This window comes from Poecilia latipinna, unplaced genomic scaffold (genome assembly GCF_001443285.1).
Source record: "Poecilia latipinna isolate Pla-1442-1.1 unplaced genomic scaffold, P_latipinna-1.0 Scaffold2178, whole genome shotgun sequence".
In the NCBI taxonomy this organism is placed as follows: domain Eukaryota; kingdom Metazoa; phylum Chordata; class Actinopteri; order Cyprinodontiformes; family Poeciliidae; genus Poecilia; species Poecilia latipinna.
The window spans coordinates 82,213-105,898 of NW_015114794.1; the positions used below are offsets into that span (position 1 = coordinate 82,213).

General features: G+C 39.5%; 3 protein-coding genes across 7 annotated transcripts; 1 reads left to right on the plus strand and 2 right to left on the minus strand.

Moving 5' to 3' along the window:
• The first annotated feature begins 434 nt into the window (after positions 1-434).
• cplane2 (ciliogenesis and planar polarity effector 2) lies at positions 435-2,887 on the plus strand. Its single transcript, XM_015017697.1, has 5 exons — positions 435-762; positions 1,057-1,209; positions 1,316-1,440; positions 1,570-1,706; positions 1,964-2,887. The coding sequence occupies exons 1-5, from the start codon at positions 651-653 to the stop codon at positions 2,184-2,186; spliced, it is 750 nt and encodes a 249-aa protein (XP_014873183.1). The 5' UTR covers positions 435-650; the 3' UTR covers positions 2,187-2,887.
• Positions 2,888-3,253: 366 nt separating this feature from the next.
• On the minus strand, positions 3,254-7,358 carry si:ch73-15b2.5 (rho guanine nucleotide exchange factor 19). 2 transcript variants are annotated; one of them, XM_015017694.1, is made up of 12 exons: positions 6,982-7,356; positions 6,766-6,909; positions 6,626-6,687; positions 6,079-6,542; positions 5,844-6,004; positions 5,609-5,761; positions 4,629-4,758; positions 4,482-4,556; positions 4,063-4,155; positions 3,824-3,963; positions 3,551-3,709; positions 3,254-3,472 (listed from the first exon to the last, which is right to left on the minus strand). In XM_015017694.1, the coding sequence occupies exons 1-12, from the start codon at positions 7,137-7,139 to the stop codon at positions 3,430-3,432; spliced, it is 1,782 nt and encodes a 593-aa protein (XP_014873180.1). In that variant the 5' UTR covers positions 7,140-7,356; the 3' UTR covers positions 3,254-3,429. The 2 variants fall into 2 exon arrangements, with proteins under 2 accessions (XP_014873180.1, XP_014873182.1); XM_015017696.1 differs by lacking the exon at positions 5,609-5,761 and having other exon boundaries at positions 6,982-7,358.
• Positions 7,359-8,698: 1,340 nt separating this feature from the next.
• ddi2 (DNA-damage inducible protein 2) lies at positions 8,699-18,593 on the minus strand. Of its 4 annotated transcripts, XM_015017693.1 has the most exons (10): positions 18,145-18,593; positions 16,568-16,697; positions 15,327-15,617; positions 14,824-14,950; positions 14,526-14,653; positions 13,988-14,116; positions 13,248-13,351; positions 12,876-13,068; positions 10,689-10,737; positions 10,377-10,416 (listed from the first exon to the last, which is right to left on the minus strand). In XM_015017693.1, exons 1-9 carry the CDS (start codon positions 18,280-18,282, stop codon positions 10,727-10,729), a joined length of 1,251 nt encoding a protein of 416 aa, XP_014873179.1. In that variant the 5' UTR covers positions 18,283-18,593; the 3' UTR covers positions 10,377-10,416; positions 10,689-10,726. The 4 variants fall into 4 exon arrangements, with proteins under 4 accessions (XP_014873177.1, XP_014873176.1, XP_014873178.1 ...); XM_015017691.1 differs by lacking the exon at positions 10,689-10,737 and having other exon boundaries at positions 8,699-10,416; positions 13,988-14,108; positions 14,590-14,653; XM_015017690.1 differs by lacking the exon at positions 10,689-10,737 and having other exon boundaries at positions 8,699-10,416; positions 18,145-18,592.
• Between the last annotated feature and the right edge of the window lie 5,093 nt (positions 18,594-23,686).

Below are 23,686 nucleotides of genomic sequence, written 5' to 3' on the forward strand. Positions count from 1 at the left end.
ACCTTTCAGGAAATGTTGTTTTCTAGCGACCCCACGTGGTGAATCACGAAATGTCTTTGTGTAACATTCAAAGATGACCGAAAATATGAATCTTAACCTCCCAAAGTTCCCAGACTAGAGAATGTTATGGTCTTTTTTTTTAAATATATGAAATTCAGTTCCCTAATAGCAGTTTGAAACTAACCAACCTGAATTCAGCTTTGTTATCAGTTCAGCAGCACATAAACTCTTTGAAACTGACGGAATAATCACATAACTTGTTGCTGAAAAGAAAGAAATGTGGTCTGATTTGAACTCAAATTTATCATAATCTCTTATAAAATATATGTTTGCAACAATATGTTTCTTTCGAAATACTACTATTAAAAGTGGCATGTTAAATCCGACAGACAACGAAGGCAACATTCAAAACGGAAGTGACATAAACGGTTGTCAAGGGACGGATTTTAGTTTACGGAACTGCTAGCATTTTTGCTAAAATATATATTTTTCCTCATTAACTTTCACTTTCATTGTATTTTTGATTTTGGGGCATGTTTGTGTGAAGAATCGTTATTTTAATGCTGGATTCTATCAACTAAGCAAAACTTGGTATTTGTGTTTGGAACGAAACCGAAGAGTTTGTGATGCTAGCTGCATAAGTTGCATATATGATGGCAAGAGTTCCTCCTAGAGCATATATTGTTCCTGACTGGCATCGATGTAAGGATAGCAAAGAATACTTCAACAAAATTATACATAAGAAGAATCGGAAGAATTTTGGTAATTATTAACACATTAAGTTGAGTTTTAACTTAGTTATTTCCAGTATCAAGACTTCTCGGTACTAGAAGTCAACTAAAACATTTATGTCCATTGATGGAAAAACTGATTAATGAGCCAGTACAAATAACCTTCTTCTATGACACCTAGACTCAAATGCATTTAAACGTTTTGAAACAAATATCAAATGTAAAGACAATTCTTATTTTTGAGATCTCAACACCACTTACTGACACGCATTCTCTTTAAAACCATCCAGCATAGTAAACATAGTTTGTTTTCTTCTTAAACCAGGTCTGTTGGAGTCTCCTGTGATGCCTCCATATGCAGCCGTGGATACACTTGATTATAAGATTTTCATTTCTGGTAAGAGTGGAGTTGGGAAAACAGCTCTCGCTGCGCGCCTGGCTGGTCTAAATATTCCTAGTGTGCACCATGAAACTACAGGTAGGTTTGATTTGCAGCACTGATCTTTTTTTTAACAGCTCTATAAGAACACTTGGAGAGTTTTCTGCTTTTAAACTGTCCTTTCATGTCTTTGATGCTGTTCAAGGGATTCAGACGACAGTGGTGTACTGGCCTGTGAAGCTGAGGGAAAATGGTAGAGTGCTTTTCTTCCGTCTTCAGTTGTGGGACTGTGGAGAGAATGCCTTACGCAGATTTGACCATTTGCTTCCGGTATGTATTGAATATGAAGCTATACACAGTTGAGAAGAATTCAAGGGGATAAACAGAAAAAAAACAAACACTTAATAGAGTCTGTGAGATCTTTAACACCTGATTTTTTCCCTCTTTTCTTTCCTCCAGTCCTGTAAGGAACAGGTGGACGCTGTCCTCTTCCTTTTCTCCTTCACTGACCGGACATCCTTCCAAGATTTGTCAAATCAAATTACTAAATGGACCGAGTCAACTGACTGTCTTGTCAAAGTGGTGGTTGGTACAAAGTATCCTTATGAAGAAATAATTTTTCACAGCAGTTTTTACTATGCAGCTGTACATTTGTCTTTACAAAGACAAATGCATAGTTCATGCAGCTGGCCAGAAGTGCGCCGGAATTGGCCGTTGTTTTGGTAACAACTGTTTCAATTTCAGCAATTTCATACGACTGTCTACGTCCACTGGTCAACTTGACTATCAAAAAGACGCTCTGCTAGCAGGTAGACACCAAAAGATGCATGTTTTCCCTTAACGCTTGCTTCAGGTTTGATCTCTTCATGCACTGCGACGTAGCAGAGAGGGACGTCAGGAAGTTCCAGGAGACATGGAGGTTACCGGTGCTCCACTCAGGTGGGGAGGTCAGCGATGGGCTGGGTGACGTAGCCCCCATACTCAACTGCCTCGCCGAGAACCTGTGGCATCAGGACTGTGTTAGAGCTGGAGCAGCTGGTCGGCAACAGCAGCACGAGACAGGGACTCTACCTTAAAAATCCCTGATCAGTCATTTTGGTGGAGGTAGCCTAAAGGGGACGACTGGTATCTCCTAACATGCAGTGACGACAACGGGAGCAGCAATCTAATGGATATTTGTGGTTAAAAAAAGCTACAATTTCAAGGCAAAACTCCTTTTCATGTATTATGAAAAGGAGAGTTAGCTTTCAAAATCCAAATTGCTGTTATACATGGTGCCTGTGCAGTTTTTCCAACCTCTGAACCTTTGAATACTTGGAATCAGCAATCATTGGTCTTCAGCTCTCTTCCCAGTTATTGTGTAGCAGAAAATTCCTCATTGCAAATCTTTGTCAAAGTCTTGTCATGTTATGGGTTCAACAAGTTATAATTTGAGATTAAACTCTACCCATTATAGGTTTAAGTGATGAAGTCAGGCCTTAGATTGCTGCCGTAGATGCTTCAGGAGCCACACACACCTAATTTCAGTGTTTGAGTTTCTGTCTTGCCATTTCAATGACCCATCATGTCAAACTAAAAAAGTGTTTAAGTAGAAAATAAATAGTACAGCAAAATATCTGATCTGCATCGACAGTGACGTTTGATAAAATGCATCGTCTGTTACTGGTTTTCATAATCAACACATCACACTATGATGTGTTAATGATTTCATGACGTGAATCACTGAAATGCCTTGTTGCTGATACATGCAATACAAATAAACTTGATTGAGGAGTGGCCAAGCTCCAGTCCTGCAACCTCCGCTCTGCTTCAACAGAGCATTAGCAGATCTCTGTAGAGCTCGACTGCATGCTAGTGAGTCAGTTTTGCCATTTAACTCACTGTGTCGGACACATCTAAAGTTACAGGACTTCAGCCCTCAAGGAATGCAGTTTGAGGCCTCTGTAGTACAGCATCAGGAGACCTAGGGCAGAAATGCTGGCTTGTGTGAACCAACATTATTGGTTCACACGAACTGATATGACCAGTTTCCGTGAACTGATGTTCAGATGAACTGTGTGAGTCACACAAACCGGAGGTTTTTCAGATTTAAAACCTGTTATATCACAAGATTTTACCAAGTTATTAACACATTCAGAACCACCCAGCTCATAAAAGTTTTTATTTACAAAATGCAATGAAATGGTGACACCTTTATACTCCCAACATTATGTTGAACATTTCTCCAAGAGTGTGCACTGGTGTGAAAGAAACAAGTCCAAAGAAAAAAAAAAAAGATGCATCCCACCTCGGATTTAAAAAATTATCCAAATCAAGCCATCACTTGTTTGAAAGTGCTTTTATCCATACTTCTTTCTCAAAGCTGGAATTAGAAGGAAAAAACAAGTTTAATTCACCAGTTTCAACTTAAAACAAAACAACAAAGTTTGCCTAGTTTTACCTTTTACTTGCAATCAATATAATGGCAGTCGGCGGTCCTATCTGACTCTGAGATAAATTTAATATGAAAGAATCCACAGGAAGTCCCAGAACTTTATTCGCCAACACAGTCACATGTTCAGGGAAGACGGCATAATCCAGCACAGCGAAGCGTTCATACCTGGAAGTGGGAGTACAAAAGGTTGGACTTAATCAGTTAAAGAACCCTGCAAAATTCACTTCCTGAGCACAAACACCTCAGCTTTTTTTTTTTTCTAAGAGTTAAGTGTTGTACTTTTTTGAGGAGATGATCAAGAGGTCATTGAAGAGGTGGAGGTAGATCCTGACTGTCGATAGTTTTGACCCATAGGTCACCACAGTGTCCAGGGGTCCGTGGAGGACCAGGAAGCGTGTGCTTTTCACCAGAGGAACCAACTGGCAGGGACAGGGATAAATTCAGAAATTAGAGTCATAAATGGGCGTCCGTTACAAATCCTGAAGAGAAATGTTGGAAAAAAAAAACAAAAAAAACACCTTAATGTCATCAAAGTCCATCAGCGTTTCCAGGCGGATCAGTTCCTCCAAGCGTTTCATCTTTTCCACCTTCTGGTCACACTCCAACACAATCTTTCTCAATGTAGGAAAGAACATGCAATGTGTTAAAATTAGAGAATGGAAGTAAAGGCCACATTTAACACTAAATCTTATTTCAATGAATCTAGGAGGAAATCAAACAATTCCCAGTTATAATTTTTTGGCTTGTTCATAAGTGAGCATTAGGAAGGTGCAGCCAATACATTATGCAGTTACTATGTTTGCAGATAATTTCATTGTAAAATAAAATCTGAAAATTGCTTTGCGTTAACTTTTGTATCAACTCTAGACTCAAAGGGACAGGGAAAAGAAAAAAAAAAAAAAAAGAAATTTCTGCAACTCGGAGTAAACAGCCGTACCTCATGGATGCCTTTTATGGCCTTTGAGAGATTTGAAGCTGCTTCAGAGTCTGGCTCGGTCAATTTTAAGATGCTCTGAAATCAAAATTGAAAATTAAAGCAGTGTGCAAAGTCAGGCACTCATAATCAGCCCATGTTAAGTTTTACCTCCAGTAGAAGTTTCATACGCGTTATTCTCTGAAATGGGAGAATCAGGAATGATTTCAGTCCTTGTTTTTGACAGACCGGGTCCCTTTCAAGCTTCTTCAGAGCATACACAAAGTTTCTGTTTTGCTGCCTAAAGTAGGGAAAGATTAGCTAAGTTATGTGCAATGAAGTCCAATGTTCGTAGTACATAAAATAAGTCAATATTTTGTGACATTTCAATTTCAGACAATAGATGTTTGGAATCAAATCACTGGAAAAGCTTTAAACATTCAACAGATTATCTTAAGAGACCCAGTTTAGGTGCATCGCAAATTAGAGTTCACTGGTAACAAACCCCCAAAATTCAATTTGTAAGTTTACAGTTTTGTTATGAGAATCATGGAGAATATTGACTGACGCTGCTGTAGTCACGCATTATTGGAAAGGTCAAACAGGAAGACACACAAACCGATTACAGCAGCCTTTAGACTGTGAAGCAAAGTCCACTCAAGATTTAACAAGGAACGGATTGCAGGATATTGGATATTGCATGGATTTATCCAGGATATTGGTAAAAACTGCCCTACACCTTTGGTTAAGTCAGACCTCAACCAGAGATATCCTACCTGGGGTAACGAGAAAAGACTAAACTGCCCCTCGGTGGTCCAAAATTTCTGTATTAAACATTTTTATTTGCAATATTGAAAGTTAACTGAAAGATTATTTTTGTAAGGCTTCCTTTGCTGTAAGCCATTTTTCAACTTGATACTTGAGGTTTCACTGTGTAACGCAACTATAAATTTGTTTTACTTTGATTTGAACTACAGAAATGCATCTCCAGTGCAATGATATTCCAATCAAGACGAATCTAAAAATACACAGTTGCTTTTAATTGTAATTAGAAACATACAGTCTGACCCATTATCAGTTTTCCCCAGTAGACTATAAGGTACTGTCCATATCCAGTTCGTCCAGTATCATTTATTTCAGAATGTGCTTACATCAGCTGGTTGACAAGCGACTCCTGGTACGTCATATTGGTCACATATGGGACGTAGTGCTGCTTAAAGTTTCCACAGTGTTGCAGCACAATGTCACCAACTTGAAATATTATCAGGCTTTCTCCCAGTCGAGCTTCCAGATCCAGAAGGAATCTTTAAAAAGACACCAGTTCAAAACTGGAAACAGTCATTCATACTGAAATTAAAGACATCCAGTTGCATCAGAGGAACTCACTTTGTATTTGCTTCCATCACACGTCGGATGTTGCAAAACAAAGTATGATGCTCCATTGTGGACATCGTCTTCTTCAGCACCTTCGATGCGTAGAAATGGTTGACGAGAACGCCGAGACTCTTCAAGTAAGACACTTCAGAGCCGATCAGCTCAAACATGGACTTGTAAAGCAAGGAAAAGAAGTCAAATACCAAATCTGCTGAGATCATTTTGTTCAACATTTTAAGCCACGTACCTCCTGAAGGCCAATCTCTTTGGGTGTCAAGATGTTGGGCAGACCAGAAGCTTTCACCTTTTCCAAGTCTTGCCAGAGTGTGCAAGAAGTCAGCCTAATACTGGGTGGTTGAGATGGGGATGGATCCTCAAACTCCAAACGCTTGCTGATGCTTAAGGTAGAAGCTCGTCCCTGAGAACAAGACTCGGTTGAGATCGAATCAGCAGACTGATGAGGGGATACTACTCCAAAGTGGCTGTGGCGTCTCAAAGCAGACCGCCGGCCGTGAAAAAAAGCTGGAGATGTAGGTGAAGTCGAGCCAGGGGTCAGAACAGGAGACTCGGTTTCTAAATGGTTGTCAGCCCTCAAATGTGAAAAGAGACCATAAAAGGACTCAGATTTGCCCAGGTCTGACAAAAGCCCATCTTTGAGTTTCTGAATCCCGTCTCCGATAGCCTGCAGGGAGTAGTCCTGATACAAAGGGACTGCAAAGAAAAACAGAGTCCCATGTGTTCAATCATTTTTTTCCAGCAAAAACAAGAGATAAAGCATATTTATTTTAACTCACAAATACTGATGTACTTTGACTGGAATGTCACACTCTGAAATTCCTCATCTGAACTTGCTTCCCTGGGTTTATAAGAAGAGGCCACATTAGTTAAACTATAACCCTGTTAAAACAAAGTACAGTTTTTACACCTCAGTCACCCTTCTTCTAGATTCTCCTCCTCAGGTAAAGATGAATCATCCTCTTGAGGTTTAGGGCAAGAGTGTTGGTCTAATAAAGGACTCGGCAAATCCCACGCCTGCTCGTATTTGGTGCATTTCAGAGCTGAAGACAAATCTAGATGACTAAAAAGGAACAAAAAAAAAAGTCACAATCAAAACATCCTGTGTTATCCGAGTCCACCTGTTTCACCTCACCTGTAATCCTCAGGAAGGTCCGTGTTGTCGCCACTTCCTTGAAGGTCATTTTCCAGATTAGAAAACCCGATGTGAAGTTCATTGCCTTGCTCCAGATCGTCTGTAACGTCGTTTTTAAAGCCATACATGCCGTCAGCGCGGACATTGAAGGAAGCCATAAAGAATGAATCCGGGCCGAAAACTTCCCATATAACACTGTCTGAAGAAGCTCCTACACTCTGCTTAGATTAAAACTATGGTCACAAACTACAGCATCAAATGCAGTCAAACTACATAAACTTTCACCCACTGTGAGCAGCAATCACAGGAGCACAAGCCGGTGCGTCATCTCAGAAACGCCCGGCTGGACAGCAACACTCCCTAACAGTCAGCCGGCGGATGACCTGGCCGGAAAGGGAGGCGAGGGCGGGGTATTCCGTCTTCACGTGGCGCGAACTCTAAATATACCCAGTTCATTTCTATATAATGCAGTCATGTACTCACATTTATTCAAGTACACACAGTCCAATTCAACAAATATTATAGAACTTTAATTTTACTGCCCCTTTCTTGCCGCTTTACACAAAAAATTAAAATGGTACCGATTTAAAATGCTAATTTGTTTTCAAATGAATAAAATGAAATAATGACAAAAAGTGCAGTAAGAACTCATTAAATTGGAATCTTTGCAAAGTAAAATGCAAGGGTTATGAATAACATATAGCTGAACTGTGGATAATATTCCACTTTCCTGAGAAACAAAATGTTAGCAGTAAGATACGAAAGTTAAAAAACAATATTTTAAATACCCCCCTGCTTGTTTAGCATATGAATAATGCAAAATGACTTGAAACAGACAAAGGATACAAATACTAGTTTCATTTTATTTGCAATTTAAAATTTCTTACAAGATAAAATAATGAAATCTGCCTGAATATTGTAGGTATGACTCAAATAAAGCCATGAAAATCCTTGATATATGATGCACTGACAAGATGGCCAGACTCAAAATGAGAGAAAAAAGGGATGATTTCAAGTATAAACACACTATGAGGATTTGACACAAAATAGAAAGTTTCAGAACAAGAGCTAAAAAACAGGTTCTGTAATCTACATGTTGGAAAGCTTTCGGATTGCAGTCATACAAACAGTACAAGATACCTTCTGTAAGAGACATGCTGAACCAGAAAATGCCATCTATTGTCGCATTTAAATACAATTGGTATTTTAGTGATGTTTACTGTTAATTTAAAGATTTCCAATTATTTGTGACTTTGAATATGAGCTGCTTATGTTCCCAATATGCAGTTCTGTCATCATTTGGGCTACAAACAAGAACTTCTGCAAAGGAGCACAGACTGTATTCATGATTAACAGTTAGATCTTTCAGAAAGAGAAACTTTGAATATTTAAGGGTTTAAAAATTAATTGTACTATTTGTATGTATTGACAAGTCAATGTTGGGAAACCAAACAAGCCAAAAAAAAAGAAAGAAAAAAAATCAATGATACCAAATTGCTTAAAAAACCAATTTGATTGATGGGCTACCCAAAACATCTGCATGCAAACACACCTCACATATCTGTAATAGCCAAAAACAAATTACCAGTTGTCTTGTTTCCTCTTAGATTTTCTTAATGACAAACCAGGAGACAGGATTCACTGCAAAAACACAAAATACTACTAAGTATTTTTGGTCTAGTTTCTTATTACATTTGAAATAAGATAAAACTAACTTCTAAGCGACTTTTCAGCAAAATGTAGGAGCTTGTTTTCAGTTAATAACTTCTTAATGTTGATGAAAAAGTACTGGTTCCAGTGGCAGATTGAATTATAACGAGATTTTTCACATGTTATAAGTAGAACTAGTACTTGAGGAATTATTCACATGAAACAAGCTCCTACATCTTGGTAAAAAGCTACTTGTCAGCTAAATCTGTCTTATTTCCAGAGTACTTAAAGATACTTGTGTTACAAAGTAGACCAGAAGTACTAGATAAGATTTTGTGTTTTTGTGTTCCCTGTGGCTTTTCCAAGCTCCCTTTCAAACGGGAGACTGAGACATCTGGATCTGCAACAAGGTGTAAAGAGGACAGACGCCGAGTCGGGAGGCCGGGGACTCTTGTGTGATTGCTCGAGTCTAGGTGGGCACAGTGATGCTGCGAGCCAGAAGAGCCAGCAGAGCGATCTCCACTACGCCGTGGGCTTGCTCCAGTGCCTCCACCGCCTCCCTGGCAGAAAAACCCGCTGCCTGGATCCTCTGGATGTGCTCGGCTGGGAACTGTTCCATAAAGGGACGTGGAGAGGGCGGGACGGGGGACGGGGACGACGAAGGTGGAGGGGCCTGAGTGAGAAGAGGAGCAGACGAGGACGAGGTGCTTGACACTTCCTGTGGCGGGCTAACAGCCGCTGATGCAGGGCTGAGGAAAGCTCGCTCCGTCTGGAGGGAATCCGTGGTGTTGGCGGCTTGTCCGTCTGCGACTCCTCGTCCGTGCTGCCCCTCCGGTGGTTCCCTGAACTCGGGGACCGCTGCAGAACCGGGGGAAACCTCCGGCTCAGGCTGAGAAGCGCCGCTAACGCAGGTCTCTTCTCTATCCTCTGAGCTGTCGGGGCACCGTGGCGGTTCGAGCTCTTCCCCCATTTCTGCTGCGTCTTCATGCAGACACTCAGCCTGACCTCGGAGGTCGGGGACGGGACTCTCCGACGGTTCCTCGTCAGCAGCACAGTTAGCTTTGGCATCACTTGTTTCTGCAGCAGCTGCGTTGGCAGTAGAAGGGGCAGGCTGGGTGTCTTCTGGCGTCGGTGTGCTTGGCTCGGGGGAAACTTTGTCCGAGTCCTGCCCGTGCGGGTGGGACGGGGAGCAGGACATGCTGCGGTTCTGCGATTGCACCAGCAGCTCGTGGAGCTCCTTCAGCGCCGCCGCCAGGGACGGGATGCTGTCAGAGCTGGAGCAGCGGTCTCCGTCAGGCTGCTCCCTCTCAGCGGAGTCGGCGGGACACGCCATTTCGACGGAGTCGGCCTCCGCCGCTTCGCTTTCGCTCACCTCCTGGTCCATGGGCTGTTCGGGCAAACACTCCTCACGTGAAGAGCTCTCCACCTGGTCAGATTCAACACCGTCAGCTGGCGCCGCCCTGCTGGGCTCCTGGGACTCACTGGCGAATATATCCGATGTTGGACTGCGAGCGGGGGACAGGTCGGGTTCGCTTTGGAGAGGCAGAGGGTGGAAACGGTCGCCATGGGGTGGAGAAGCATCGTTTTCTGGGGTCAAAGGTTGAGGAAGCTGTGGGGCCTGCTGCACGGCGGCCGGCGCAGACTGGGAGCGATCCAAGGTCGGGTTCTGTGATTGACAACTGGAAGGGCTTTGAGAGGAAGAGGAGGGTATGGCCATTCGGTCTAAGGGTCTTGGTAATATAAATGGCGAGGGCTGCAGTGAGGTAGTTTGTCCATCTGCAGTGTCTAATATGGGAGAAAACAGAACTGGGAATCAGTCAGCCGGACGACGTTTCAACCACATTTATGAATGTTCAGCTCTCTCACACTAATAACTCATGAACAATGCTACTTCTGCTACTTTTAAATGTCGTAAGCTCAGGTTTAATACACCAATAAGTAAACATAAAAAGGTACAACAACCACAACAGCAGCAAAATAACAGCAAAATAAAAAAAACTAAATGATTCAACAGCAATGGACTTAGCTCTGGTAATGGTCTTGTGAGTTTGCAGTACCTGGTTGGTCGGGCCCTCTTCAGCTGTCTCCAAATGCATCAGTGCTCTCCTGCTCAGGGGTTAGGGGCACACACCACACACATCATGCAAAGGGACGGAGAAAGTTAGCAGTCACACACAGAGCATGCAACCAAACCAAACTGTCGGCCTTTTCACACACGTCAGATGTGAAAAGTGTCATCTGAAAACAACCTGAGCCCGGGCCGGGTTCTTCATCGGGATGTTCACAAACCCATGAGTCAACCGCAGAAGCTCCTGAATGAAGTCACTTCGGCTGAACGTTTAAAACCAATTCTTTGAACTTCGTCATATATTGTTTTGCTCCGGCTGAGAACAAGCTGAGCATAATTTGCTGCAGCTACTTTTCAACATTTATCAGACCATAAGAAATCATCGTGTTTGAGCCAATATTTCCAACCAAGGGACTTCATTCATCTACAGTTGACCATTATTTTAATTTAACAGCAATGAAACGCTTCTTTTAATTGCTAACAGATGTTTCCACTGCTGTTTTTGATTATTTATCTTTTAAAATGAGCTCCATGTGTATGAGACTGGAAGGGCTCTGTGGCATCACCCCAATCTTAAGCTCTCTACACAAACTTCAACAGTTTTTTTTTTTTTTTTTTGACTCAGCAACATTAATAACATTAAGTCCAGTCAGAAGGAGGACGCTTGTAAACCTAAAACATTAGAGTTTAAGTGTGTATTTATAATTCAGTCTCTGAAAACAGAAAATTTACATCAAATTCAAATGAGTGCAGCCGATTCTAGTTTCTGAAAAATCTGTGAAATTATCTCTTGTATAATCAGTCCATGTGTTTTAAGTGCATCTTCAAAATCTCATAATACTCATAATTAACTTAAGTATATGTAACCTGTGTTGTCTAAGGGAACTAAACTTTACACGGGGGAAGACTTCCTGGTGTTTATAACTCACATTCTATTCTTCAAGATAAGATGTTTTACTTATGAGATGATAGATATTATGTAATGTTTTGTAACATTTCAGGTTAACAATGCTGCACTCATTTTGTCTCAGGTTCATGTCTGAAAACGTGCACTGTTTGACTTTTGTTGGACTGCTGTCGAGGCAGTGTTATTTGTTTGAGTTATCAGTACAAATCTGGCACAATGTGTTTGTTTTTTCTGTGCAGATGTTTTTTTTTTTTTTTTTTTAGCCATGCTCTTTAATTTAATTCTGTGTATTTCTGACTTTCTGAATGACAGTAAAGTGAATGTTAAACGTATTTCTCTTCATTTTTTGGCTTCACAACTCCAAAGGAACTCAAAAAGAGTTTGAGAAGAACGATGTGCACCTCTAGTTTGGTGGTCAGAAGAGAAAATAAACGGGTTATTCTTGAAGCTTTTATGTTTTGTACACGGAGCAGCCTCGTTGCTCACAGATCTCCAATTTTCCGAGTTGGAAATCTACGTCTGGGGAAGCTCTGCTCGGTTTCTTTTTGTTTATGAGCTTTGATATTCCCACTTCAGAGAGAACACAAAACGCAACGCACCAATTACCAGAGAGTTTCTGTTAGTGGAAAATCGTCTCCAGTTTGTTCTTGCTTTTGTATTCCTGCCACCGGATGTTTATAGTCCGTTTGCATTTTATTAATCTGATTTCAGAAAAAAAAATAACCTCCTACGTCTCGGCTTGAACTGCATGTTCTTTTCAGTGTATCTGAGTAGGCGGCTCCGAGTGGTTCTGTCGGGCTCCTCAGACAACAGAAGCTCATACTAGACTTTCATATCTTTGCATAATAAAAAGGTACTGTAAGTTGGCACTAATGCATAATTTTGAAGGGGATTTCCTCCAAATTTTGACTCGGTACAGAAAGGAAGTCACCCACCATGAGCGGTACAGCTGACAGGTCCGTTACGCCAATGACGAGACGCAGACGTTAAGTTTCACCTCATAAATATCAGTTTCTCTGTAACCAGTAGGCTAGCTCTGATGACATAAAATCCTAATCTCATCGGACAGCGATCTTATCTCATCTTTTTCTTGAAACACATTCAAACTGTCGAGGTGATGACATGAAGTGACTGGAAATTCAGATGAGTGCGTAAATGAGGTTGAGAGTAAGAAGCTTTAAGTGGCACATGCAAATGTAAATCTAACAGAGCTGGAGAGAGAAAAAAAAAACTAATCGGTGAAACCAGAGCGCTGACACAGCTTCTTACCACTCTCTTGTATAGATCTTTGAAGCGCCTCTGCCAGCTCTCTGTCGGCGATCTCCTCTGGACGCGCATCCTCGCGTCCTTCTGGTCCGTACGCGAGCCGGGCGCACTCCGGCAGCTCCGCCTCAGACAGGAAGCGCGTTTCGGTGCCCGTGGTGCCGATGATGAGCAGGTTCTTCTTCAGGTCGATTGAACACTACAAGGAAAAACGGACAGAAAAAATTATCCCTAAATTATCGAGAGGAAAAAAAAAAGAAATGCCTGTCTGCATGTGCGCCTTGGTAAATTACATCATCATCTGTATAACTCATCTCAGTAAATTTTATTCCATTTATTTATTTTATCATCTAAATGTACTTTTTGAATACAGCTAACCTGATGTCTCTTCAGCATGTCCAGGCCTAGCAGCATATCCATCGGCTGGTCCTCCAATATGGAGAAAGAACAAGGAAGGAAGTCTCCTTCTATTTGGACCTGAGCTGGAAGGAAGAAAACGGAGAGAAAGGAGAATACAGACTTAAAGTTTTATCATGATTTTGTAAGGAAGGCATATGACTGTGTGTCACAGCAATTATAGCCCAACAAACACATATATTGAAAAGTCTGGGATTGAAAAACAATCCCATTTGCAATAAGGACACCAGTCGTGTTATTTGCAGCATTAAACTGCACACAGTAACTCCATTTAATCATATTTTCAGAAATATTGTTGAGGAAATGGTTGAAATAACAATCCGAGCCATGTGGAGAGTTTTGGGAGTTTTTAAACGTCAAGAATTGATATTTATCGTGACAGCAATAAATAAAAACTCTATCACAATAAATTATAAACAATGAGATAAACCCCGTTTTCAGAGAGAAGGATTTTCTGCTGCTCCACAACCAGATAATATCAGGACATTTAGAATCCAAATAGTTACATTTAACCGAGCTCTGCTTGTTTGGATTTTAAAAATTAGATTCTGCAAGCAGAGGAAAGCAACGAGTCGCTTCACGCTTATGAAATCACAACCAAAGGATTGTAAAACTAAAGAGGATAATGCATTCAGTGAATATAAAACCATTCTAGTTGTATTTTAATATACTCCATTTCAACATGCTGAAGAGCCATCTACCCAAATGAACTCTGCCGATGATCTTCTGAGTGCCCACTCCTTTGGCGATCCCCGCCCAGCGCCGGTCCACCAGTCGCATGATGTTGCAGCGCTCTGCACACGCTTGGCTCATGATGGTCATCTGCGCTCCTTAACATGACAAACAAAAAACAGACAAAAGGAGGACAAAAATTGACAAAACAGGACCGAAAGGTGCAATTTTGGTATCAAACATACTGTGTCGTTTTTATTCATGCTTGAATGTCGGCATTAACGACTGCAACTAAAGTCCGACACTGACGGCTGGTGAGTTAATGTTGCTTTTTTTTTTTACATGTATTCAAACATGAGAGAAGGACAAACAGAAAGGTAAATTCAAATATAAAACAAATCCTGATCAATTAAAAGTGACATTCCCACTAACTTTTGAAGCCAAGATATTTTTGAACATGCTGAAACTAAACTGCTGTTCAGCGCTCGCATGTTTCATTACCACTCCGTTTCTTGACCAACAAACTTGTAGAAACTTTATCAGGCATCAGGGTTTTATGTTCATTACCTGAGTCAACAAAAGCTTTCACAGGATGGCCATTGACTTTGCAGTTAATGTACAGCATAACCACCTGTCCAAAGCTTTCTGGGGCCTCCTCCATTGCAATTGTCATATTCTCCTCCACGTTGTGCTGCCTGGAAAAAGGAAGACAGTTAAAACATGGTGGTTAAATACTGAATTTTAATGCATTAGGTTAGAAATGGCAAAAATCATGTTCAAATTTTGCACTTTCATTACCAGTGAAACCAGAGCTGTGTTGTATTTTGTCGTAAGCTGTTATAGTGACTTCCAAATGTTTTCCTACCTGATGTCCTCCTCAATCTTTGCCTGAGCTTCCAAATCAAATGGATCAGCGGTCAGAAGTCTGATTCGCTCTTGCTCTCTTCTGGCTCGATCCTGTTGTTGCTCCAGCAGCACTTTGGTGAAACGCTCTGAGAAATGAAAAACCGAGGGATCAAATAACCGCTAGCTGGGAGTCTGCTGATACAACAAATGTAAGTAGTTTACGCCAAAACAAGCAACAGGAAAGGCATTTTTGAAAGAAAAAAACTGAAAAATCTTGTTTGCCAAAAACTATGTATGGGAGATTGCAGACATGCTTGACATGCAGAAAATGGTTGTTCTAAAACGTGAACTTGAAGATACTAAAACAAATAACTCACTTTTCTGTATTTCTCGTCTCAATTATACCCTACATAAAATCCTAATAAATTACATTTAAGTTTGTGTTGGTAATGCGACAAAAATATTAAAAACCTCCCCAGTTACTAAGCCTCTTTAAGGCACTAAAAACTTGAATGTGTTCACCTAAATCTCCACTCAGTAGGGCCTCAGCAAGTGGAGGGTTTCTCTCCTTGAGCAGAGAAAGCTCGTGTGGATTGGATAAAAGCATCTGTTGTAGTAAGGCGGGGTTGTCCAGGCCCTGTGGCGAAGAGCCGCGAAAGGCCATTGGCGTAGAAGGCTGTGTGGGGCGCGGCTGCGGCGGCGGCGGCGGCTGCTGCTGCGGAGCTTGTTGCCGCGGCTGCGGGGCAGAATGTTGATTGGGTGAAGATGAGGTGCCAGGGACTGTGATGGATCTGAAGTCGATACGGGGCAGGCCTGGTGAGGAGGAGAAAGGCAGAGAAGTTAGACTTTTCACCCATCCATCCACTGACTCCACCCACTGGTGGGGTGGAGGAGTCTAGAGCCTATTGACACCGGATGAAAGGCAAAGTACACGGGGCAACACACAGACACGCTCACACACATTCACACCTAAAAGAAGACACTAATAAATGCAATTTTAGTTTAACTTGTTTTTGGACTGGGAGGAGGCTTAAGAACCCGTAGAGAACCCGCACATGCACTGGAAAAACAGAAAGACTGGAAACTGAACATAGGGCCTTCTCACCACCATGTGACAGAGCTTATTATCCTAACTAACTAAGCTAACCCGACACATGGGACACGATAGCAGCAGCAGCAACAAAAGTTAAAATTAACTGTTTGTGCTTTGTATCAAGCCATAATGTTATTCCTCAATCAAAACCATGTCTGAAACCTATCATAGGAACTACTTCTCAGAACAACGCTCCAAAGAACAGTTGTAAACTGGAAAGGCATTGTTGAAGGCAGAGTGTCAGAAAGAGCAGAAGTCACATTTCTTAAGTTATGCTTGATATATAAAACATTTTTATAAGAACTGAAGGTAATATAGTTACTAAAAATGTCACTGCATGCCTAGAAAATACGTAATACTATCTCTTTCACATTTTCAACATTGTTTCACATCTCTAACCTGCATGTACACAAATGTGAATTCACTTTCACATTTGTGTACATGAAATTTGTGCAAATTTCACTTGCACAAATTTGCACAAAATGTGTGCAAATTTCGCTTGCACAAATTTTGCCGGTCGCTTGGTTGAGGAGGACAAGTGATTGTCACCAAACTGCAAAAGTTCCAAAGGAAATAACTGGAGAGGGAATGACGTTGCCTCCTGTGTGTCAAAGCCTAAAAACTAATAAGCCAGACTGCTGGTCAAAGGAAATGTCAACAGACATGTTACCTGGAAAAGCTGGTTGAGTTTGTGGAGGCCTTCTGTCAGCTTGTCGAAGAACAACCACATCTCCATCCTTCACACCGTAAGTCCCCAAGGCACGGGTGGGGTCTTTTAGGGGCTGCTCTACATACGTGATCTGTTTGGAAGAAAGGTTAAGATTATTTAATCGATGGAGATCCCACTGCAGTCCAAAAATGCTGCACTCACTATGAGCTACTTCTTGCAAGTATCTTGCTCTAGTAAATTGAATTTAAAATACTGTAAGAGTTTTACACAACAAGAGATAACATGAAACAGTAACTTGTCATTTTGCATAATGAGTAGTTTTATTTTTGTTGGAAAATAATAGAGGATTCATTAATGCAGTAAAACATATAATCATAATACTTTTGCAAAACATTGCAAGATCTCAGTTCTGAGCAGCATCACCCTGCTTGAACTTCAGCAGAACTTAAATTTTCTTAAATGAAAAATATTTAGAGATCCACCAGTCAGGCCTTTTGTGGTTCATACATATTCCCGTGTATTTTATTGAAGTTTTTTGAGGTAGTATTTTCACATTTTAAACTGAAGCGGTTATGACAGTATCTCTTTATGCATCAAATAATTTTTTTCCTGTCCTTTTTCTATTTTTTCCCACCCCACGTGTGAAGCTGTTGCTGAACTGTAAAGCATGCAGCAGTAACAGACTCACATTTTGTTTCTTTGGTACAAAAATACAAGCACAATCTGTACTGTTTTTAATTCTTCCTACTCTGTTGCACATTTCTTTGAATAAGAGTATGTTAGTTTTAATAACTGCACAGTATATTTTATATGTATAAATATTTTTTACTTTTGTGTAAAACTGCATGCTTCGATTTTTCTGCTGGTACTCCTGAATTTCCCTACTGAGGGATAATAAAGGTTATTTCTATTAAACTCAACAGAAGACCACAGTACACAGGATTCAGTGATATATTTATAGCTAATAAATAGGATTTCTTTGCTTTGATGCTTTTCATAGTTATGAAATAAAACATGACTTCACTATTTGACTCGTCAATCTCTGTTTAGACCTGACCAAGGGAAAAATAGTCTAATTCCGACCTCTAGCCAGTCGATTGGTGCATCTACATAGTTATTAGTTGAGATCAAGCACAAGGCCAATGAAAATACTGAACTTTCCAATTAGTCCATAAAAACATAACACCAGATTTATACAGCTATGTTTAGTGTTAAAGCTGTTAAAAATTCACTGGACCTTAAGCTATAAGAGTATTTTCTAAGCTTACATTTCCTCTTTATCTTGATAAGCCAACCAAGCTAAATGTTATCTGTAACATTTAGCTACAGATAACTACTTAATTTTTTCACATACAGTTAACTTTACAGGTTTAAAACTAAACTCACGCTATGGCAGATAACACTTTATCAATAATGTTCTAATAAATGAGTGAAAAATATATCTAAAAGCATATTTGTTGTTAATAACTCATGTTTCGCAACAGCTCAAGCGTCAAATCATCAACAGAGCGATTCATGCTAGCTACTTTAGCTGCTAGCTGAGTTAGCTCCGCGGCTACATCCAGTTTGGGTCTTGCCTGGATTTCCCCAGCTGGGATTCCTGACTCCAGTTCACAAAGTGCTACAAAGTCCCTCAGCTCCAGCTCCGGGGAAACGTCGAGGGCAAACGTGGTTTCTGGGCGATCCCTCGGCGCGCAGAAAACGGTGACCAGCATCGTTTTGTGGAGCGGGGGGGGCAGAAACAGGATCACTGGACAAACCCTGTTCTTCTACAACAGAATGCGGTTAGTGTAGTTCCTTATGTCAGACAGGAAAACACGATCACTACGCGGATTTTCCGAAAAATTGAAACGTGTATGTCGGTACAAATGACATCAAAAATCGAAAGTACTGTAAAATCGAAAGTCAGGCACTGTTTGGACTCAATTGGTGAACGCCTGATGTGACAGTTTCTCTTTTAAGAACAACAAAATATTAAGTATTGCTCAACAGTGCCACATGATTTACGGCATGTCGCACAACAGTACGTTCTTCATCTGTGGTTGTTGCAAGCATTTCATGGGAATGTGCACCGCCTACAGGAAGGAAAAGGGTAATGTAGACAATAATTGTACTTAGCGCTTCAACATATTTTTACTCAAGTAAAAGTAAAAAGAAGACGCCCAAGAAACTACTCGGGTAAAAGTTAGAAAAAGTACAATTTACATATTTTATGGGATTGCCTGGATCTTATTGGTAAGGAATCCAAGGATAAATCAGAACCATATATTGAAGCTTAACTTGCCACTTGACCCAAACTTTTATATCTTGAGCAGTGGCGTTTTTAGCCCTGTTTTAGGTGAATTGGGTTGCCACCCATCCCGTAAAATACGGAGGCGTCCCGTATTGACGCCTCCGTATTTTATTATTATCAACTACCTTGATTATTAACTGGTTTTAGGTTTATTAATCCTATGAATTTAGTAAAATGTTCTTCAAATGAGTGTAAATGCAAAGTTCTGAGTAGATTTTATTTTAATTTCCGGGGCAGCAGACCACAGGACTGTGTCACTCCACAGCTGCTTGTGTCTCATTAATGTTAGCAGATGTTGGCAGGTATGACGTAATCTTGAGATTCTGTTTCAAACTGAGTTTATACACCTCTGGAAAATATTATCAGTTTCTCTGACTTTACTCTTTGAGTAAAATGAACATTGTTCTTTTATTATATGAATTACTGACAACATGTCTCTTAATTTTGTTTGTGAATGTATGTAAATAAGCAGTTAGATTTAGAAAACTGCACCAACGAATATCTTCTCATGGGTCTTAGCCCTGCTGGGTGCTAAGCACCCCTATAGGTCAGATCCTGGAATCGCCCCTCATCTTGAGATTTATGTGGATTGGAAAGAAAGTTCAAATTCTCAAAATCTGTTTAATGGTGCTAATAATAACAATAAATATTTGGCTCAAAGCTCTACCTCCCACACATCATCAGTGGCAAGAAGGTTTAGATGTCTATGTAATGGAAAAATTATGCAAGTCTTTATTTAAAGACTTGTTTATGTGGTTTCATGTTATTAAACCACATGGCACTTTGGTGAGATGAAACTATTTGCTGGCTTCACTTGATATATTGATAAATTGATTTTTATTCCTAATTTATTTTTGGAATGCTATTTCTTCATGTTGTTCTGTGTTGCATAATGAGAGGAAAACAATTTCTTTTAAAGCGATTATTTAAAGCGAGGCAAGTTTATTTGTAGATTATAGCAGATTTCATGTACAGAATTCAAAATGATTTGCATAATAACAAAAAAAAAGTCTTAAAACAACATTTAAAAACACATACAACAGCATATAGTACATAACAATAAATTACAGAAATGTAACAGTAAATAGTTTTTTTTTTTAATTCTTGATTTAAATCAATTGAACATTTCAGCAGGACTGATTCATTCAGGGAGTTTGTTCCACAGATAAGGAGTATAAAAGCTGAACGCTGTATAATCGTGTTTGGTTGTAACCGAGTACAAAGAGTAGCCATGACCCTCATGATCTGTTCTAGTTGGTTCATAATGGACCAGAGATCAGAAATATTTGGACCATTCAGATATTTCGAAACCAGCAGGTGAATTTTAAAATCTATTACATGACAGACAGGAGGGACTGGTTTTTGTGGTACACAGTGTGTCACTGAAACACGGGTGGTTAAATGTGTTAGTGACATAAATAGCTTCTCTCTGTATAAATGTCTTTATGCCACACTGACAGGTGTGCAGAAAGTTCTGTGGTCTGGTTTAACTGCTTAATATGTCGCCTTCTTTTATTAGTTTTTTCTGAGGCTACAAAACAAATTAACTGCAGCTGAATGTAGGAATTATTAACTTTATTGCTTAAAGCTCAGTGTTGACTTTTAAATGCTCTTCTTTGGCTCCAAACACCATAATTTGTTATAAAGACATGCAGAACCAAACACGGAGAAGCAGCATTCAGCTTCTGTGCAGCATAAATCTGAAACAAACTTCCAGAAAACTGCAAAACAGCTGAAATGCAGAATAATACAGATGCCGATCATCTGTATGATTCCATTGAACCTTGAGGAACTCCACATGCAATTTTTTATTTGTTTTAATTTATAGTTACATAAAGACTCAAAATAGTCTTAAGTAAGACTCCAGTTAGGTGAGTGCTGTGCCTGAAAGTACCACCTAGTTCTTCTTCAACTGGTTTATATTATGATCAGCTGTGTTAGAAGCAGCGCGGAGAGCGAGTAAGACCAAGCCTGAAATGGTGCTGTTATTTGTATTGAAGTAGCTACAGCCCACCTATTGCCTCCACCAAAAACTATTTGGCAATCATATTGTTATTATTACTGCAAAATGCAATTATCAGGCTTTAAATGCACATCAGTCAAAGAGGCATTGATGTTTTTCAATTCTCTATTATTATTGTTATGGTTACATGTACTGTGTTTTCATAATAGGAAAATCATGCTAATAGGATCTTACACAAAACACTTTCCTTTTCAATGTTGCTTGTTTGTGTCTGATTCATATAAATACATTTCTACATTTGTAAAACCACAGTTGCCATGTTAGTTTGCTTAGTTTTTCCCAGCTTAAAATGTTCTGCTTTGCTCACAGATTAGATCAGAGTAACCACAGTCTTCCTTCTTTATTATTCCAAATACAGGTTGCTGATGCCGCTACCGGAAACATACATCAGAGCACATCCTGTGCATCGAGATACGATTGACTTCACATGATAAAGGTGTATGAAAAAGCCAGAAAGAGGTTAAAGTTGAAAAACAGTTTAATTAAATAGTTTTTATGTTATACATATGGAGTTTTTATTTCTTTTAATGTCAAAGTCAGGACACCACAATTTAGGCACCAATGAAAGACTAATATCCTTTATTTTGTGTAAAGAAACTCCATATATTGCAACTTCAGTTTAGGTTCTTTAGTCTTAGGCAAAAGTACAGTAGATATATTTAAAATGTACATTATTATTACATATACAACTTGGACAAGTTTGTATAATTCATACTTATATTTAGCTCAATGTTAATTGCAGTTGCAAAAAGCCTTACTTTTTTGTGTTGTTTTCTAAACTAGTGAGATACATTTCTTGCAAAGCAGGGGTATTTTAATTATGTGTCTTAAATTACAAATTTTGAGTTTTATCTTCCCAGAAAATACATCATTAGAGATTTTTGCTGTTTATACAAAATCAAAAGTGGTTAATGGGTTATTTTCCTTTCATGACATTCTGCATCGATGAGTCTGCATTTCTCAGAAGATTATGTGTTACTGTCCCTTCAGACACGTCGAACTTGTTTAGTGGTTTTGGGTGGAATGAAATTAAGACTGCACAACACAAAGGTGATCTACAGAAGGACGTTTTAATAGAGAAGTCTAGAATTACCGACTACTTCATTTATTTTCTAAAAAGTGAAGCACATCTTCAGAAAAATCCACTATATATAAAAAACAAATACCCACACAAATAAATCCAAAAATGCGCATAAAGTGTATTTAAAATATCTGTAAATGTACTAGATCCAAAAAGAAAGGTTCTGGTTTGCTATCTTATGAGCAATAATGTTTGGTGAACTATCACCCCAATTTAAAGTAGTACTCTTAGTACTCTTCCATTCATGTGAAGTCAAATAGAAATGAAACAAATACTCAGCTTCTTTAATATTTAAAATGTTTATCTCCTAGTAATTTCAGGTTGTGAGTAAAAGATGAACTCATCTCATCTGTAGCTTATTCTCAGAATGATCGCAGTTTTCACAGTAACGTTAAGCTGACTTTTGACAGTATTTGAGCAGCGTTACAGACGTGTCTTTTGTAAAAAAAAAAATCAACCTGTCTTCGAACTTATACGCGAGTTCAAACCAGAGTGGAGATGTTTTCGACATCCGTTTACTAAGAAGCATGCTTGTGAGTGGTTGTATATCTTGCAGGTTAATCATCAGAGTGTAGTTATTTCCATGTGCATTCCATATGCAAACACACACTGTCATGTTCTTACCGAAAAGCTGCTAAGTTTCCGTTACCTTAACCGCAGTGTACTTTTTCCCTCAAAAAAAGAGGAAATGGTCCAGATAAAGGTTAGAAAAACATAACAAAAATACTTTTAATGTAGAATTGAATTACTGAAGATAATGTTTTGTTTCCTAACTATAACCTCTATTGTAATGGAGACTGCTGAAAAGACAGGAAAACACAGATTTCAATCTTAATCTCCCTATAAACATTACAAAGAAAAACATATTTTTACTATCTTACAGAACATTGTATGGTAAAGTAGTTGCTATACCAACCGTTTATGTGAAAAGCTCAAGAAGCAAACGCTAGGAAACATATTTATGCAGTTCACAATGCCTAAATGAGCAAGTTTATGAGATTCTGAGCTAATTACTTCAGAAACATTCAAAACTTAGTGTAAGACTGAGGCAGTTCTTTCAGGATTTGGGAACTAATCCCTTTTCAAGAAAAACTGGTTTAAGGAGGTCCCAGAGGCAGCAAATTCCCCAAAATCAGGAGTTAGAAAGCAAACAGTCAGGAGTTTTACTTCCAGTCTTACTGGAAGTTCAACTGGAAGTAAAACTTACTCAATATGCAATATATTTTTAATTCTGTGGCACTTCTGGCTTTTATTGAAAGTAATCAAACTAGAAAAAAAGGGAAGGCAAGCAACAAATTCCCCAAGATCAGGACTTAAACTCTGTACAGCTGAGTCAAAAACCAACAGCATGCATAGAGTAAACTCCAAGATGGGTAATTTACCAAAATATTGTTTTACAACCTGCTAGCTTCCAGTCAGGGCAATTTATAAATCTGTCAATGTAAGGTTTCTTTTTTGCTGTGTTACAATACGCCATGTCAAAAACTCATGAATGGATCTAGTGTTGATGTTATGCTTGAGGAACCTGGACAAAGTTTGAGTTACCGGAACCAACACAGTTATTGCATGACACGCACAAAAGATTGACTTAACCTGGAATGAACTCGCCAACGTTATTATACTTAACCAAAGATGTGACAGTAAACTTGCTAAAATGTTTTCCTTTATCTGAGAAATGTCCCCAGATAGCACAGAATGATTGAAACAACATTGAATCAATGT